This window comes from Onthophagus taurus, chromosome 7, assembly GCF_036711975.1.
Source record: "Onthophagus taurus isolate NC chromosome 7, IU_Otau_3.0, whole genome shotgun sequence".
In the NCBI taxonomy this organism is placed as follows: Eukaryota; Metazoa; Arthropoda; class Insecta; order Coleoptera; family Scarabaeidae; genus Onthophagus; species Onthophagus taurus.
Window position 1 is genome coordinate 5,071,043 of NC_091972.1, and position 16,574 is coordinate 5,087,616.

Here is a 16,574-nt window from a genome sequence, read left to right on the forward strand (position 1 = left end):
ATTAAAATTTTAAATTAGCAAAAAATTGTATTAACAAACACTGTTCCTGAAGTAATTCTAAACAAATTTTGTTAACAACATTTTTTGATTAAATCAACGATAAGTATATAACCTCAAAAATATTAATTTTTGTAGCATACTGTTCAGTGGGAAATTAAAATTTCAAGTTAGAAAAAAATTATGTTAACAAAAATTGTTCCTGAAACAATTCTAAACAAACTTTGTCAACAATTTTTTTTGATTTAATCAATAATTAAGGAGATAACCTCAAAATAATAATTTTTCCATTTTTATACATAATCACACTTAGATGCTTAATTAATAGAGATGTAAAAAATTTTTATTAAGATAATTGATTCAAAATCGAAATTGAAACAAATTTTATTTAAAACATTTTTTGATAAAAACAATAATTATTAAGATAATTAATTTTGATAGCATACTATTCAGAGGGAAATTAAAATTTCAAGTTAGCAAAAAAATTTATTAACAAACACTGTTCCTGAAGTAATTCTAAACAAATTTTGTTAACAACATTTTTTGATTAAATCAACAATAAGGATATAACCTCAAAGATATTAATTTTTGTAGCATACTGTTCAGTGGGAAATTAAAATTTCAAATTAGAAAAAAATTATGTTAACAAAAATTGTTCCTGAAACAATTCTAAACAAACTTTGTCAACAATTTTTTTTGATTTGATCAATAATTAAGGAGATAACCTGAAAATAATAATTTTTCCATTTTTATACATAATCACACTTAGATTCTTAATTAATAGACATGTAAAAATTTTTTATTAAGATAATTGATTCAAAATCGAAATTGAAACATATTTTATTTAAAACATTTTTTGATAAAAACAATAATTATTGAGATAATTAATTTTAATAGCATTCTATTCAGAGGGAAATTAAAATTTCAAGTTAGCAAAAAAATTTATTAACAAACACTGTTCCTGAAGTAATTCTAAACAAATTTTGTTAACAACATTTTTTGATTAAATCAACAATAAGTATATAACCTCAAAAATATTAATTTTTGTAGCATACTGTTCAGTGGGAAATTAAAATTTCAAGTTAGAAAAAAATTATGTTAACAAAAATTGTTCCTGAAACAATTCTAAACAAACTTTGTCAACAATTTTTTTTGATTTAATCAATAATTAAGGAGATAACCTCAAAATAATAATTTTTCCATTTTTATCCATAATCACACTTAGATGCTTAATTAATAGAGATGTAAAAAATTTTTATTAAGATAATTGATTCAAAATCGAAATTGAAACAAATTTTATTTAAAACATTTTTTGATAAAAACAATAATTATTGAGATAATTAATTTTGATAGCATACTATTCAGAGGGAAATTAAAATTTCAAGTTAGCAAAAAAATTTATTAACAAACACTGTTCCTGAAGTAATTCTAAACAAATATTGTTAATAAAAATTTTTGATTTGATCAATAATTAAGAACATAACGTCAAAAAAATTTGTATATATTTTTTATTGAGAAAATTGTTTTAGAATTTAATTTAGAACAACTTTTGTAAGAAATTTTCTGCTGTGAACGAGTATACGAAATCGTATCGTTTTGTTACAAAAGTTCCGTGCCCTACTCATCACGTTCCCTTTAATTAATGATAAGTATGTCAGATATTTAGAATTAAGAAAAAAAGTGTAATAGTATAGTAATATTGTAGAGTTTTGAATGATTTAGGTGTATTACTCTATAATAAAGTTTTTATCTGATTAAATGGATTGCTGATAAAACTGATATAATGAGTCATTTTTTAGTAATTTAATGATTAGAAAAATTTTAAGTGGTTAATAATAATTGTTATGTAATGCTATTTTTATAATGATTTATTTTTTTATAATAAATTCGTTTTATAAGAAATCGCGTTCAAGAAAATGTTCCACAAGCATTTTCATGAGTTGTTGATAATCTTTTCTGCCTTCAAAGTCATCGGATGGATTAGAAATTTTTAAATCATCTCCTTCCAATAAATTTGGCATGTTATCTTTATTGGCTAACATCAAAAAGCCACCGAAAGCCATCGTCAAACCAAATTTGGCGTATTTTTTCCAATGACTTAAATAAATCGCTTTAGGAAAAACTTTTTTTGGGTCACTTCCCAATCTTTTTAAGAAATCCGCTAAAGTATTGTAATAAAGGTTGAAGTATTTATTAAAATCTTTTATTGTATCCTTTGTGGCTACGTTGTAAAAGAAATAAGAAACATCTAAAATCGGAGAATTAAATCGTTGGACTTGCCAATCAAGTAATTTGATATTGACGGGTTTTCCATTATCCTTAAAAATAAACATTAATTTTGTTTTGTGTCATGTTTTGATTAAATAAACTTACATCATAAAGAAACATCATGTTGTTTGACCAACAATCTCCTTGGCAAATTACAGCGTAATCATCAACAAATTTATCAACAGTACAAGCGTGATCAATTAAAATTTTCCGTAAATTTCCACACGAATGAATTAAATTTTTATCCAAATCAGAATCCAAATCATTTAAAAACATATCTATGGCCTGCCCAAAACTTTCAGCTAGCATTGATTCAAAAATCTTTGCAAAAGAATCTTTCATATCAAAAGTAAGTTTTTGAAATAAACCAGGTTTTTTGTCTTTTAACGCATAAGATAATGCGTGATACTTAGCAAAAGTCTTCAAAGCCAACACTAAGTGTTCTTCATCAATGGGAGTTTGATAATCTCGTAAAATGTAACCAGAAAGTCGCAGATTTTCCAATATAATAGGGGTATAACCATCAAATTTAACGTTAGTTTTAACATGTTTTGGGACATTATCAAAAATATTTTCTTTTAATCCCTTCTCTTCTTGAATTTTTTTCATTTCAGGATAAATTTCTTGATAAAAGCGAAACTCAACGTCAAACGCTGCTTTAAGAGATTCGATCATATCATTTTTCAATTCTGGTAAATATTTTATGAACAAATTGATCGTTTTTTCCGTATCTTTCATTTCTACAGCTAAGGTTCTTGAAGCGTAACCATCACCTAATTGAGATCCGGGCGAAATATTTATGGTTGGTGGTGAAGCGAACTCAGTTGTTACAATATCATCGATAGCACGTTTTACATTTGGCACTAAATCTTCGACTGTATTACTCATAATGAACGAATTAGATGAAATCAAAATCTTAACAAAACTTGCTTTTCACAATATGAAAACGATCTAATTCATTAATGTTTTAGTGCTTCATTTTAATAGACGTTATCTGATTATTTCTACAACGATAAGAGTTTTTGTATTGTTTAGAGATTTGTACCAATAGATATTTATTTTTTTAATTGTCTTGCTTGTAATCGTCATAATAAAAGTTTTTCATTTTTGTAACGATGATTTGCAAGATTACTTATTTAACTGTTTAGGATCAATGACCTGTGAAGAACTTTAGGTAAGGTTATAGATGTTTCCTAATCCCAGGTATGTGGGTATGAAACCAATTGTAAGCAGTAAGATTACGATTAGACGGTCTAGGAACAACAGAATAGACCGATAATAGCCCTATGACAAAAAAGCACTTTATTTTTTCATTGGAAAGTCGGAATTTAAGTTCACCCTTTTGTTGTGCATATAATGTCGTCATTTCTGCCTAAAATTATATAATACTATCATCAAGAAAAAACTCAAAGCATTCCACCGGATCAGAAGGGATCCGGAAACCCAGCAATAAGATCGGATTTTTGCCAGTTTCTTTTTTTTGGTAAGTTCTTTTGTATTTCTGACAAAGGTTTGCAGTGTCGTTATCATCAGTTGTGAAAGTCCGTCCTAGATTTGTAATTTTCGCCATAGCTTCCGCTTGAAGCTGTCGACCATCCAGTTATTGATATCGTTGCAGAAGTCTTCATTGCCGCTATCTTCAGCACTTATGGTGCTGAACCATCATCTGGAGGAGTGATAAATACAGCCTGATTCAGAGTAAGCGCCTTATTTTTTTTTAGCCACACTATGGGTACTACTTTCAAAATATTTGGCAGTAATATGTTTTGGGTCATTCTCTACACGATGGTGATGCCACATTTTCAATTGGAAGAATTATTTCAAATTGGCGACTGTCAACTTTTTTTTTTTAATGGAATGCCAAATTTTTTTTTTTATTATTGAGGTCCTAAAAACATTCTTTATACGATAGTATTTTGTTTTTCTTAAAAATTCATTTCTTTCCCCATCAAAAAGCACACATTTTAATCTAGTAGCGCATGAATGTTTTACACTCGATGTTATTTTTGTCCAAATATCAAGTAGCGCTAGACACAAAAGAAACAATTAAACTTTATTTTGTAATAAACATCTACTTATTTATTTATTTTGACAAAAATAACATCGAATGTAAAACATTCATGCGCTACTATACTCTGTTTTTAAACCAGGAGGAGTAAACGCGAAAGTCAGATTTACACTAGGAAATATCACCAGAAAATATCACTAGATATTTTGGCGGTAAATTTAAATTAATAATTGTTATTATTTATTTATTTACTTATTATTGTATTTATTTTCGTTGGTACTAAACATACAAATTAACATTGAAGTTATGAGTGTATTTATTTCAAAATATAATAAAGAAGGACACAATAATGACACAAAACTGTCGAATTGTCAATAACCTAACCTTCAAATTCAAAATTGCCTGTGTGTGAACCTTTCTCGCATTCAACCAATCACGTGCAAGGTCAATCTAGTGACAAATTTAAAATACTCCTCCTGGTTTAAAAACAGAGTATAATTGCCAAAGAAAACTTCAAGGTATAATTAATGTTTGTAAACAAAACTAACCTTACCTAACATTCCTTCACGCTATAATTGACATTACAAAAGAAAACTTCACGCTATAATTGCCATTACTAATTGCCAAAGAAAACTTCATGGTATAATTAATGTTTGTAAACAAAACTAACCTTACTTCACATTCCTTCACGCTATAATTGACATTACAAAAGAAAACTTCACGCTATAATTGCCATTACAAATTGCCAAAGAAAACTTCAAGGTATAATTAATGTTTGTAAACAAAACTAACCTTACCGAACATTCCTTCACGCTATAATTGACATTACAAAAGAAAACTTCACGCTATAATTGCCATTACTAATTACCAAAGAAAACTTCATGGTATAATTAATGTTTGTAAACAAAACTAACCTTACCTCACATTCCTTCACGCTATAATTGACATTACAAAAGAAAACTTCACGCTATAATTGCCATTACAAATTGCCAAAGAATACTTCATGGTATAATTAATGTTTGTAAACAAAACTAACCTTACCTAACATTCAGCGTCTGAAGACACAGGGCTAAACCCGAAACTTAAAAATATACAACTTAGCGCTGAATAACAATTAAAACTAGAACTAACACTTGCACTAGAACTATACTCTGTTTTTAAACCAGGAGGAGTAAACGCGAAAGTCAGATTTACACTGGAAAAAATCACCAGAAAATATCACTAGATATTTTGGCGGTAAATTTAAATTAATAATTATTATTTATTTATTTACTTATTATTGCATTTATTTTCGTTTGTTATCGTCAACACTATACATACAAATTAACATTGAAGTTATGAGTATATTTATTTCAAAATATAATAAAAAAGGGTTTAAGAACACAAAATATACAATAATGACACGAAACTGTCGAATTATCAACTACCTAACTAATTTAAAATACTCCTCCTGGTTTAAAAACAGAGTATAGATTAAAATATTAGGTTCCTTTTGGATGGGGAAAGAAATGAATTTTTAAGAAAAACAAAATACTGTCGTAAAAAGAATGCTTTTAAGATCTCAATAATAAAAAAAAAATTTTGGCATTCCATTTAAAAAAGAAAAGTTGACAGTCGCCATTTTGAAATAATTCGTCCAATTGAAAATATGATATCACCATCGTGTAGAGAGTGTCCTAAAACATATTACTGCCAAATATTTTGAAAGTAGTACCCATAGTGTGGCTAAAAAAAATCAGGCGCTTACTCTGAATCAGGCTGTATATCAGCGGCCCAAACATCCTCGTCTTCTATTATTTAAATGAGTTCTGCAGTTGTGAGGGATCTGAAATTATTAAAAAAGTCGTTAAGGACCATTTAGTTTAGCCCATAGTTCCAATATTGAAACTTTTGAGAAAAAGTGTATTTTTTTGTACTTATCGTATTTACTAATATAGATCAGTGTTGTCCACTAATTTTGGATCAAGATCGACTTTTTATATAAATGTCTTGGCAAGATCGACCGAAGGGTTTAAAGTATCCTTCCTTTTTTTTTTTGCTCTGAGGCCCAGATATAGATATTTCAGATTCATGATTTTTTTTGCAATCGACGTTATTATGATCACCACTGATTTAGAGCTTATAAATAAAAAATGGTAATAATTGAGTTCAATCTTTTTATGGATCTAGTTTTTATGGTCCATTATTAAGGTTTTATGTATAAAAAGTATTTCCCCATCGCTTTTAGTTTTTGAGTTATAATTGAGTTAATTTTCGAAAATCAACAATTTTTATGTTTAATCGATTTAGAGCTTATAAATAAAAAATGGTAATAAGTGGGTTCAATCTTTTCATGGATCTAGTCTTTATGATTCATTACTAAGGTTTTATGTATAAAAAGTATTTCCCCATCGCTTTTAGTTTTTGAGTTATAATTGAGTTAATTTTCGAAAATCAACAATTTTGATGTTTAATCGATTTAGAGCTTATAAATAAAAAATGGTAATAAGTGGGTCCAATCTTGTTATGGATTTAGTCTTTATGGTCCATTACTAAGGTTTTATGTATAAAAAATATTTCCCCATCGCTTTTAGTTTATGAGTTATGATTGAGTTAATTTTCGAAAATCAACAATTTTAATGTTTAATCGATTTAGAGCTTATAAATAAAAAATGGTAATAAGTGGGTTCAATCTTTTTATGGATCTAGTCTTTATGGTTCATTACTAAGGTTTTATGTATAAAAAATATTTCCCCATCGCTTTTAGTTTATGAGTTATGACTGAGTTAATTTTCGAAAATCAACAATTTTAATGTTTAATCGATTTAGAGCTTATAAATAAAAAATGGTAATAATTGGGTTCAATCTTGTCATGGATTTAGTCTTTATGGTCCATTACTAAGGTTTTATGTATAAAAAATATTTCCCCATCGCTTTTAGTTTATGAGTTATGATTGAGTTAATTTTCGAAAATTAACAATTTTAATGTTTAATCGGTGTAGAGCTTATAAATAAAAATGGTAATAATTGGGTTCAATCTTGTTATGGATCTAGTCTTTATCGCCCATTACTAAGGTTTTATGTATAAAAAGGTTCTCTCTATCGCTTTTAGTTTTTGAGTTATGATTGAGTTAATTTTCGAAAATCAACAATTTAAATGTTCATAAATAGCTTATAAATAAAAATGGTAATAATTGGGTTCAATCATGTTATGGAACTAGTCTTTATCGCCCATTACTAAGGTTTTATGTATAAAAAGTTTTTCTCCATCGCTTTTAGTATTTGAGTTATGATTGAGTTAATTTTCGAAAATCAACAATTTTGATGTTTAATCGATTTAGAGCTTATAAAAAAAAATAGTAATAATTGGGTTCAATCTGTTTATAGATCTAGTCTTTATGGTCCATTACTAAGGTTTTATGTATAAAAAATATTTCCCCATCGCTTTTAGTTTATGAGTTATGATTGAGTTAATTTTCGAAAATCAACAATGTTGATGTTTAGTCGATTTAAAGCTACTAAATAAAGAACGGTTATAATTGGGTTCAATCTTTTTATAGATCTCGTCTTTATGGTCCATTACTAAGGTTTTATGTATAAAAAGTATTTCTCCATCGCTTTTAGTTTTTGAGTTATGATTGAGTTAATTTTCGAAAATCAACAATTTTGACGTTTAATCGATTTAGAGCAGTAGTGTCCACTAATTTTTGATCAAAATCGACTTTTTAAATAAATGTCTTGGCAAGATCGACCGAAGGGTTTATAGTAACCTTCCTTTTTTTTGCTCTGAGGCTCAGGTATTAGATATTTCAGATTCATGATTTTCTTGGCGATCGACTCTAAACTGCTTTGCGATCGACGGTATGGACACCACTGATATAGATGATATATGGAAATGTGTTGAGAATTTGTTAGGGCAATAAACACAACGTAAAATAATAGATAATATTAGTTTAAAAATAGAAAATGTCATTTACCTTTTACTAGCCACTTTTTAACGAAAGAAATTTCTAACATTTTCTACACGTTAAAGGCATAAAGTCACAATAATTCGTGGAGGGGAGAAAAACGGAGGTATTCTATTAATGGAATTAATGAATTGTGGGCATCAACGGGTTAAACATAATTAAGTCGTTAGTATACACGAAGTGTTATAAAGAAAAAGTATTGTGACCTTTTTATATAATATTCGCTTTGCAATGTAGTTATACTTAAAATGAGTTTACAATAATTTGGTATTGTTTGTAATAATCATGATAAACCTTACTGATTACTTATTAACTTTTCTACTATATCGTATATACGAATTATTCGTAGTGGAACAAATATTTTCTTCTTTAGGTGTCGTCTCAGCTGCTCTAAATAGTTGGTTGCTGGTGCATTTAAAGTTTGGATGTACCAGAAGAATGTCCCAGCAAGTTATTGCTTTGAAGATAAAGTGCGCTGCACTCATGATAATGCACAATTCAATTAATTATAATTATATTAATTATAAAAAATTAATCGTAAGAATTTTACTTTATTGGAAGAAGCATTTGTATCAAAGCAAAAAAAAAAGATAGTGCAGTACAAGATTTGGTATTATTTATAAATGTGATTGGATAAAAAATCCAGAAGCAGGACACTAACTAAGTGTGAAGATTCATACACAATTCTTCAATATCTAAGAAACGTAGAAGAGGCGTTTCTAGAAGAGGAGTGTAATACATTTTGGAAGTAAAATCTTAACAGAGTTTGTGCTTTTTGAACTTAATACCGAGATACTAAATGTTGACGAAAGCATTTTTACAGAAATTGGGGAAAAAAGCAATTATGGCTTTTAACTGATGAAGTGAGTCACAATTAGTATTAAATAGTTGTTGGGTAAAGTAATTATTAAGCAATATCTTTTAATACATTGTAAAATCAATACTATAACGTAAAATAAATAATAATTTTATCTATGAGTAGGTACTTATTACATGAAAATGAAGAAATTAAAAAAATTTAAAGCTTCTTATCGTTTTTAGAAACAACCAGATAAGGTCTATTTAAATCAAACCCTACACACGTTAACGAATTAAATCGTTTCGATATTAAGAAGAACAAGTTCTATATAAACTTTATAATGGGTAACACAACCGAAGATTTAGTGCCATGTGTAAAACGTGCGATCGATGATATTATAGCAAATGAAAACTTTGCTTCACCACCAACGATAAAAATTTCGCCTGGATCTCAAATAGGTGATGGTTATGCATCAAAGACGTTAGCTATAGAAATTAAAGATACGGAAAAAACTATCAATTTGTTCGTAAAATATTTACCAGAAGTGAAAAATGATATCATCGAATCTCTTAAAGCAGCGTTTGACGTTGAGTTTCGTTTCTATCAAGAAATTTATCCAGAAATGAAGAAAATTCAAGAAGAAAAGGGATTAAAAGAAAATATTTTTGATAATGTCCCAAAACATGTTAAAACTAACATTAAATTTGATGGTTATACCCCTATTATATTGGAAAATCTACGACTTTCTGGTTACACTTTGCGAGATTTTCAAACTACTATTGACGAAGAACATTTCGTACTAGCTTTGAAGACTTTTGCTAAATATCATGCACTTTCTTATGCTTTGAAAGATCAAAAACCCGATTTATTTAAACAACTTACATTCGATATGAAAGATAATTTTGTAACAGCTTTTGAGACAATGCTAGGTGAAAGTATGGGTATGGCCATAGATATGTTTTTAAATGGTTTGGATTCCGATTTAGATAAAAAATTAATTAATTCGTGTGGAAATTTACGGAAAATTTTAATTGATCACGCTTGTAATGTTCATAAATTTGTTGATGATTACGCTGTAATATGCCAAGGAGATTGTTGGTCAAACAACATGATGTTCCTTTATGATGTAAGTTTATTTAATCAAAACATTAATGGTAAAATTTAATTTATATTTTTAAGGATAATGGAAAACCCGTCAATATCAAATTAGTTGATTGGCAAATCCAAAGATTTAATTCTCCAATTTTAGATGTTTCTTATTTTTTTTATAACGTGGCCACAGAGGAAATCATAAAAAATTTTGATAAATACTTCAACTTCTATTATAACACTTTAGCCGATTTCTTAAAAAGCTTAGGAAGTGATCCAAGAAAAATTTATCCAAAGGTGGTTTATTTGAGTCATTGGAAAAAGTATGCTAAATTTGGTTTGACGATGGCTTTCGGTGGTTTTTTGATGTTAGCCAAAAAAGATAATGTACCGAATTTATTGGATGGGGATGATTTGAAAGTTTCTAATCCAACTGAAGACTTTGAAGGTCGAAGTATTTATCAACAAAGAATGAAAATGCTTGTGGAACATTTTCTTGAACGTGATTTCTTGTAATTATAATTTTATTTAAAATAAATTCTCACTTAAGTAAAAATGTCATTTTGTTCCCACTATTACCTCGTATTTCATCTTGTGCAAAGGCGTATTACTTCAACATCGTCGTTAGCATCGTGGTCAGAACTTATTTGTTCTTATACTGAACATAGAAAGTGACTTGGTGTTTAGTTCCGAACACTAAGATATTGCTAGATAAAGATTATTTAGATTCAAGAACAACCTAATATTGCAATTGAAGAAATTAAAGGAGTATTTTTTAATATGCAACCTAATAAAGCACCCAGACTGGATGAAGTTCTCGTAGAAGCAGTAGAAGCTGAAATTGGAATCATAACATCTAGGCTAGTAAATAATCTTGAGATCTAACAGCCAAAAAAAAGCAGGATTCCGATGAATGGCTAAACGCATCGAATTGATTAATATATACGTGTACCTAGAACACGAAAATCCCGAGGCAACCAGACTTGTGAGTTACACAAGTCAAACTCGGATGGGCAGCTTATAGAAAGCAATTTGTCAGAAAAGAAAAGTGTTCAATCTTGACTTTACGACAGCATGGAACTGACTTTAAAATACTTTGATACAAACCAGGATCTGAGGCAGAAAACTACTAAATTGGAATTGGGCCGGATATGTAGTCACAATGAATGACGATAGGTAGAAGAAGGCAGGTGAAGGTTTGAAAAGAGTGGCTAAAAAGTGGATACAAGCTCAAAACAGAGAAAAGTGAAAGGCAATGAGGGCAACCAATCTTCAGCAATGGACGCTAAAGGTTTAGTGAGAGATCATAATTTAGGATAAAGTTTTTTGTAAAATAATTTCTGAGATGTAAGTAATTTGAGTATCATCAGATACTTTATGAAAGATGTCTGGAAAATTCCGGCTTCGCTAATTCTTCCAGTTACAAAAGATAAATAAATAATCCACCAAATCATATAAGATTTCCAATTAACAAAATTAAGAAAAACAAAAATTCCCTAAAATAAACTGGGTCATAAACATGATCAGATAAATTTACACAATTTGATTAAATTATATAATATCTCGATGTCGAACTTTCTTTATAAACATGAAAAAGCACTTATTTAATTTTTTATTATAATCACAATTTTTATATCAACTTTAATTTAAAACTATAAAAAATCGCGTTCAACAAAATGTTCAACCAGCAACTTCAATCTCTTTTGGTACATATCTTTTTCATCAAGTTCAACAGCAAATTCAGGCATTTCTTGGCCTTTTCCATCGATAAAATCGGGTAAATTATCCTTCTTTGCGTATTCAACCATAAAGGCAACAAAGCACATGGTCAAACCAAACTTGGAAAATTTTTTCCAATGATTCAAATAAACCACTTTTGGATACAATTTTCTTGGATCACTTCCTAATCGCTTCAAGAATTCAGCCAGTGTGTTGTAATAAAAATTAAAATATTTATCGAAATTTTTCAACGTTTCTATCGTGGCCACTGAGTAAAAGAAATAAGAAACATCCAAAACCGGAGAGTTATATCGTTGAATTTGCCAATCTACTAATTTTACATCGATAGGTTTTCCGGTGGTTTCCTTAAATTAAAAATTCTTTATTTTTGATTAATTATTTTTTAAAAATTTACTTACATCATAAAGATACATCATATTATTAGACCAACAATCTCCTTGGCATATCACAGCGTAATCATCAACAAGCTTATTCAGATTAGCAACATTATGAATTAAAACTTCTTTTAAATTACGACATTCGTTAAGTAATTTTTTATCTAACACTGGATCCAAATTGCTTAAAAATGAATCTATCATTCCACCAAGAGAATCTGCTAAACGCATAACATTAAAAGCAGCAACATGAAAATCTTTTATATCTACTGAAAGTTTCTTAAATAACTCAGATCTTTGATCTTTCATCGCGAAAGATATAGCGTGATATTGAGCGTAAGCTTTCAACGATAACGTTAAATGATCTTCATCGATTGAAGATTTAAAATTTCTTAATTTATAACCGATGGGTCTCAAATTCTCTAAAATAATCGGTGGGATCCCATTATATTCAATTAAAGTTTTTAGATGTTTAGGAACGTTTTGGAACATTTCTTGTTCCGTTAATCCTTTTTCTTGTTGAAATTTAATCATTTCGGGAAAAATTTTATCGTAAAATCTAAACTCAGTATTAAAAACCATTGCAAAAACTTTAATCAAAGGGTTTTGGTCGTCTTCCGGAAAATATTTCACAAACAAATTTATCGTTTTATCCAAACCTTTAATATCAACAGCAAGCGTTTTTGAGGCAAAACCATCACCAACCTCGCATCCAGGAGATATTTCAATCATTGGAGGTGATATAATTTTTTCGGATGATATAATTTCTTCGATTGCACGTTTTACATTTGGTACTAATTCTTCTTTTGAGATAGCCATTTTTTTAGATTATTATAAAAAAAACTTGGTATCAAAATATAAAATTGTTTTGAATCATTTGGGAGTGTTACACTCTATTTTAATAGTTGTTATCTGATAATTTCGATTAAGATAAGCTGTATAATTTTATCGTTTGAAAATTAAAATGTTTGAGAGTGTTTAGAATAGTCTGGATGTATTTAAAAATAGTATTTATTCTTATGTAATATTGTATTTTTTATAAATCATTTTAAAAAAATTGCTTTGTATTCTTCTGGAAAGATTTAACACGCTACAACAACGTGATTCATAAAATTTTCAATACAAGGTCATCAGAACGTTACTCCAAAGGATAGAAATACATTTTAGAACACAAAAAAGGGATGGATTTATTAGATAAAAAGTTTAGTATCAAATAGTGAGTAGAAGAGGAAAAATATGTTGTAGTTTTAGGATTAAAATTTTTGTGTTTTTTAAAAATATTTATGTAGTAAGTTAGATTAAAGACAAACAATTAATCAAATTGTTCATTGTACACATTACTATATTGATTTTATGTTTTTATATAGTTATTGATAGAAAAATACATCTAAAATATTTCTTTTCAGTTAGAAATTTGGTAATAAATGAACAAAACTGAGAAAATTAAATTAAAGGTAACAGTTAATCAATAACAATTAATTAAATAATTCTAATTATTGATTACTCTAATTAATTAGTTAAGAATATGCTTAAAAACTATTTAAAATCTTTCTCGTTCTTAAAGATGAAATAATTTTGTCGATTACATCATAAAGAATATTTTTATCCTTGAATTTTTTTGTCGATTCAACCAGCTTGCAATAAAAGGACTATTATAGTGCTAACAATAATGGTTATGGTGATTATAAACTCAATTCGTCGAATTAATGTTTAACCCAAAATTTTTGTTATATCCAGTACATTTATATTTTTTTTGCGATTTATTTTTGCACTGCATAAGGAACATCTGCCATACTCTGTGTTTTGCTCTTCGGCAACAGTTTCAGGTTCCATTTTGCAGATTTCTTTTATGCTCATTCGAGTTAAATATGGCACTTGTTGAGTTGTTACACGCTTCTTCAAATAATCTGTTACCCAATTAAATGAAAGTTTTTCCAGAAAAACTCTTCAAAGCATATTTGAACCAGGATTTTTTGAATTGAACACAGAAAAAGCGTTTATGGCAGCTATGTTCAATACGCGATACAAAATTGCCATAGACCATTTTATTGTGTTTCTGGCACAATTATAGTTATTAATAATTATTATACAATCGTTCAATCTATATCGATGTCTTCCAACCTAAATCTCAACTTTACTTCACTATAACAAGAAGCATATCTAAAATATTTCTTTCTTTTTTAGCTAATCAAAAACAAGAAAAAAACACATAAGTAAATTTTAAAGATTAATATTAACTTTTTAAGACAAAATGACCACTAAATTAATGGATACTGTTAAAAACGCAATTGATGTTATAATTTCTAACGAAAACTATTCAACACCTCCGGATGACCACCGAGTGCCGATTTTATGATGCAATTTACCCCGCTTTTGAAAATTTCCAACAAAAAAGGAACGTGTTAGATCCTTTTGATAACGCACCAAAACATTTTAAAGTTAATTTAAAGCAGCTTGATGTTCCGCCGATTATTTTGGAAAATTTGAGATGTTTGGGATATACGTTAAGAGATAGAAAAAAAGCAATTGATGATGATCATTTGAGATTACCGATTAAAGCATTTGCTAAAGACCATGCGATTTCGCTTGCTATGAAAGATCAAGAACCTGAAACATTTAAAAATTTAACAGATGGAATTATAGATTATTTTTCAATTAATTTTATTAAATATGGATTAAGTGAATCGATTAAAAATTGTGTTAAACAATTTAAAGAAACTTTAGATCCGGATAATGATAAAGAAATGTTAGAATGTTGTAAAACCCTTGGGGAAACATTAGTTAATTCTGCATCAAAGATTACAGAGAATGTTGATGAATATGACGTTTTGGGGCAAGGCGATTCTTGGTCTAGTAACATGATGTTTATTTACAAAGCAAGTATTTTTATTTAATTTTACCAAAAATTTCATTATTATTTTATAGGATGGAGGAGTTGCAATCGACGTAAAATTAATTGATTGGCAATGTCAAAGATTAGGATCACCATTACTCTTATACATCAGCAACAAGAGAACTTTTAGACAACAAAGACGATTACCTCAACACTTATTATGAAACATTAGCAAACATGCTAAGGGATTTAGGAAGCGACCCCGAAAAAGTATATCCACGAGAAATTTGCATGGAACATCACAAAAAATTTTGTCTGTATGGATTGTGCATGGCTTTTTGTATTATAAAAGCACAATTATTCGATAAAAACGAAGTTCCTGATTATATTAATAGAAACGATTCTGTTGAAGATTGTTTTAATCAAGTTTTGCGACAACAAGATGAGGACAATCGGAGAGTAAACGAATTGATTCAACATTTTATGGATAGAGGGTTGATATAGATCAGTGGTCGATCGCAAAGCAGTTTTGAGTTGATCGCCAAGAAAATCATGAATCTGAAATATCTAATATCTGAGCCTCAGAGCAAAAAAAAAAGGAAGGTTATTTTAAACCTTTCGGTCGATCTTGGTAAGACATTTATATAAAAAGTCGATTTTGATCAAAAATTAGTGGACACTACTGCTCTAAATCGATTAAACGTCAAAATTGTTGATTTTCGAAAATTAACTCAATCATAACTGAAAAACTAAAAACGATGGAGAAATACTTTTTATACATAAAACCTTAGTAATGGACTATAAAGACTATATCTATAAAAAGATTGAACTCAATTATAACCGTTCTTTATTTAGTAGCTTTAAATCGACTAAATATCAACATTGTTGATTTTCGAAAATTGACTCAATTATAACTCAAAAACGAAAAGCGATGGAGAAATACTTTTTATACATAAAACCTTAGTAATGGACCATAAAGACTAAATCCATAACAAGATTGAACCCAATTATTACTATTTTTTAATTATAAGCTCTAAATCATTTAAACATCAAAATTGTTGATTTTCGAAAATTAACTCAATCATAACTCGTAAACTAAAAGCGATGGGGAAATATTTTTTATACATAAAACCTTAGTAATGGACCATAAAGACTAAATCCATAACAAGATTGAACCCAATTATTACCATTTTTTATTTATAAGCTCTAAATCGATTAAACATTAAAATTGTTGATTTTCGAAAATTAACTCAATCATAACTCATAAACTAAAAGCGATGGGGAAATATATTTTATACATAAAACCTTAGTAATGGACCATAAAGACTAGATCTATAAGAAGATTGAACCCAATTATAATCATTCTTTATTTAGTAGCTTTAAATCGACTAAACATCAACATTGTTGATTTTCGAAAATTAACTCAAATATAACTCAAAAACTAAAAGCGATGGAGAAAAACTTTTTATACATAAAACCTTAGTAATGGGCTATAAAGATTAGATCCATAACAAGATTG

General features: G+C 28.3%; 4 protein-coding genes across 8 annotated transcripts; 2 read left to right on the forward strand and 2 right to left on the reverse strand.

Moving 5' to 3' along the window:
* Window positions 1-1,849: 1,849 nt before the first annotated feature.
* Window positions 1,850-6,564, reverse strand: LOC111429220 (uncharacterized). Of its 2 annotated transcripts, XM_071197745.1 has the most exons (3): window positions 6,021-6,564; window positions 2,371-3,931; window positions 1,850-2,315 (listed from the first exon to the last, which is right to left on the reverse strand). In XM_071197745.1, exons 2-3 carry the CDS (start codon window positions 3,151-3,153, stop codon window positions 1,890-1,892), a joined length of 1,209 nt encoding a protein of 402 aa, XP_071053846.1. In that variant the 5' UTR covers window positions 3,154-3,931; window positions 6,021-6,564; the 3' UTR covers window positions 1,850-1,889. The 2 variants fall into 2 exon arrangements, with proteins under 2 accessions (XP_071053846.1, XP_022920841.2); XM_023065073.2 differs by lacking the exon at window positions 6,021-6,564 and having other exon boundaries at window positions 2,371-4,084.
* A 1,264-nt stretch (window positions 6,565-7,828) lies between these two features.
* On the forward strand, window positions 7,829-10,924 carry LOC111429216 (uncharacterized). Of its 4 annotated transcripts, none has more exons than XM_023065066.2 (3): window positions 7,829-9,202; window positions 9,262-10,145; window positions 10,199-10,924. In XM_023065066.2, the coding sequence occupies exons 2-3, from the start codon at window positions 9,360-9,362 to the stop codon at window positions 10,622-10,624; spliced, it is 1,212 nt and encodes a 403-aa protein (XP_022920834.2). In that variant the 5' UTR covers window positions 7,829-9,202; window positions 9,262-9,359; the 3' UTR covers window positions 10,625-10,924. The 4 variants fall into 4 exon arrangements, with proteins under 4 accessions (XP_022920834.2, XP_071053844.1, XP_071053845.1 ...); XM_071197743.1 differs by having other exon boundaries at window positions 7,829-9,083; XM_071197744.1 differs by having other exon boundaries at window positions 7,829-8,984; window positions 9,044-10,145.
* Window positions 10,925-11,523: 599 nt separating this feature from the next.
* Window positions 11,524-13,413, reverse strand: LOC111429218 (uncharacterized). The gene is made up of 2 exons (XM_023065070.2): window positions 12,247-13,413; window positions 11,524-12,192 (listed from the first exon to the last, which is right to left on the reverse strand). The coding sequence occupies exons 1-2, from the start codon at window positions 13,039-13,041 to the stop codon at window positions 11,761-11,763; spliced, it is 1,227 nt and encodes a 408-aa protein (XP_022920838.2). The 5' UTR covers window positions 13,042-13,413; the 3' UTR covers window positions 11,524-11,760.
* Window positions 13,414-14,552: 1,139 nt separating this feature from the next.
* Window positions 14,553-15,279, forward strand: LOC111429219 (uncharacterized). Its single transcript, XM_023065071.2, has 2 exons — window positions 14,553-15,098; window positions 15,148-15,279. Exons 1-2 carry the CDS (start codon window positions 14,553-14,555, stop codon window positions 15,277-15,279), a joined length of 678 nt encoding a protein of 225 aa, XP_022920839.2.
* The last annotated feature ends 1,295 nt before the right edge of the window (window positions 15,280-16,574 follow it).

Excerpts from the sequence above, each read along its gene's own strand:
- LOC111429220 (XM_071197745.1), bottom strand. The coding sequence starts at position 3,153 with ATGAGTAATACAGTCGAAGATTTAGTGCCAAATGTAAAACGTGCTATC. Across the intron at positions 2,316-2,370 it reads ACATGATGTTTCTTTATGAT|GATAATGGAAAACCCGTCAA; the intron begins GTAAGTTTATTT and ends TTTATTTTTAAG.
- LOC111429219 (XM_023065071.2), top strand. The coding sequence starts at position 14,553 with ATGACCACCGAGTGCCGATTTTATGATGCAATTTACCCCGCTTTTGAA. Across the intron at positions 15,099-15,147 it reads ACATGATGTTTATTTACAAA|GATGGAGGAGTTGCAATCGA; the intron begins GCAAGTATTTTT and ends ATTATTTTATAG.
- LOC111429216 (XM_071197742.1), top strand. The coding sequence starts at position 9,360 with ATGGGTAACACAACCGAAGATTTAGTGCCATGTGTAAAACGTGCGATC. Across the intron at positions 10,146-10,198 it reads ACATGATGTTCCTTTATGAT|GATAATGGAAAACCCGTCAA; the intron begins GTAAGTTTATTT and ends TATATTTTTAAG.
- LOC111429218 (XM_023065070.2), bottom strand. The coding sequence starts at position 13,041 with ATGGCTATCTCAAAAGAAGAATTAGTACCAAATGTAAAACGTGCAATC. Across the intron at positions 12,193-12,246 it reads ATATGATGTATCTTTATGAT|GAAACCACCGGAAAACCTAT; the intron begins GTAAGTAAATTT and ends TTTTAATTTAAG.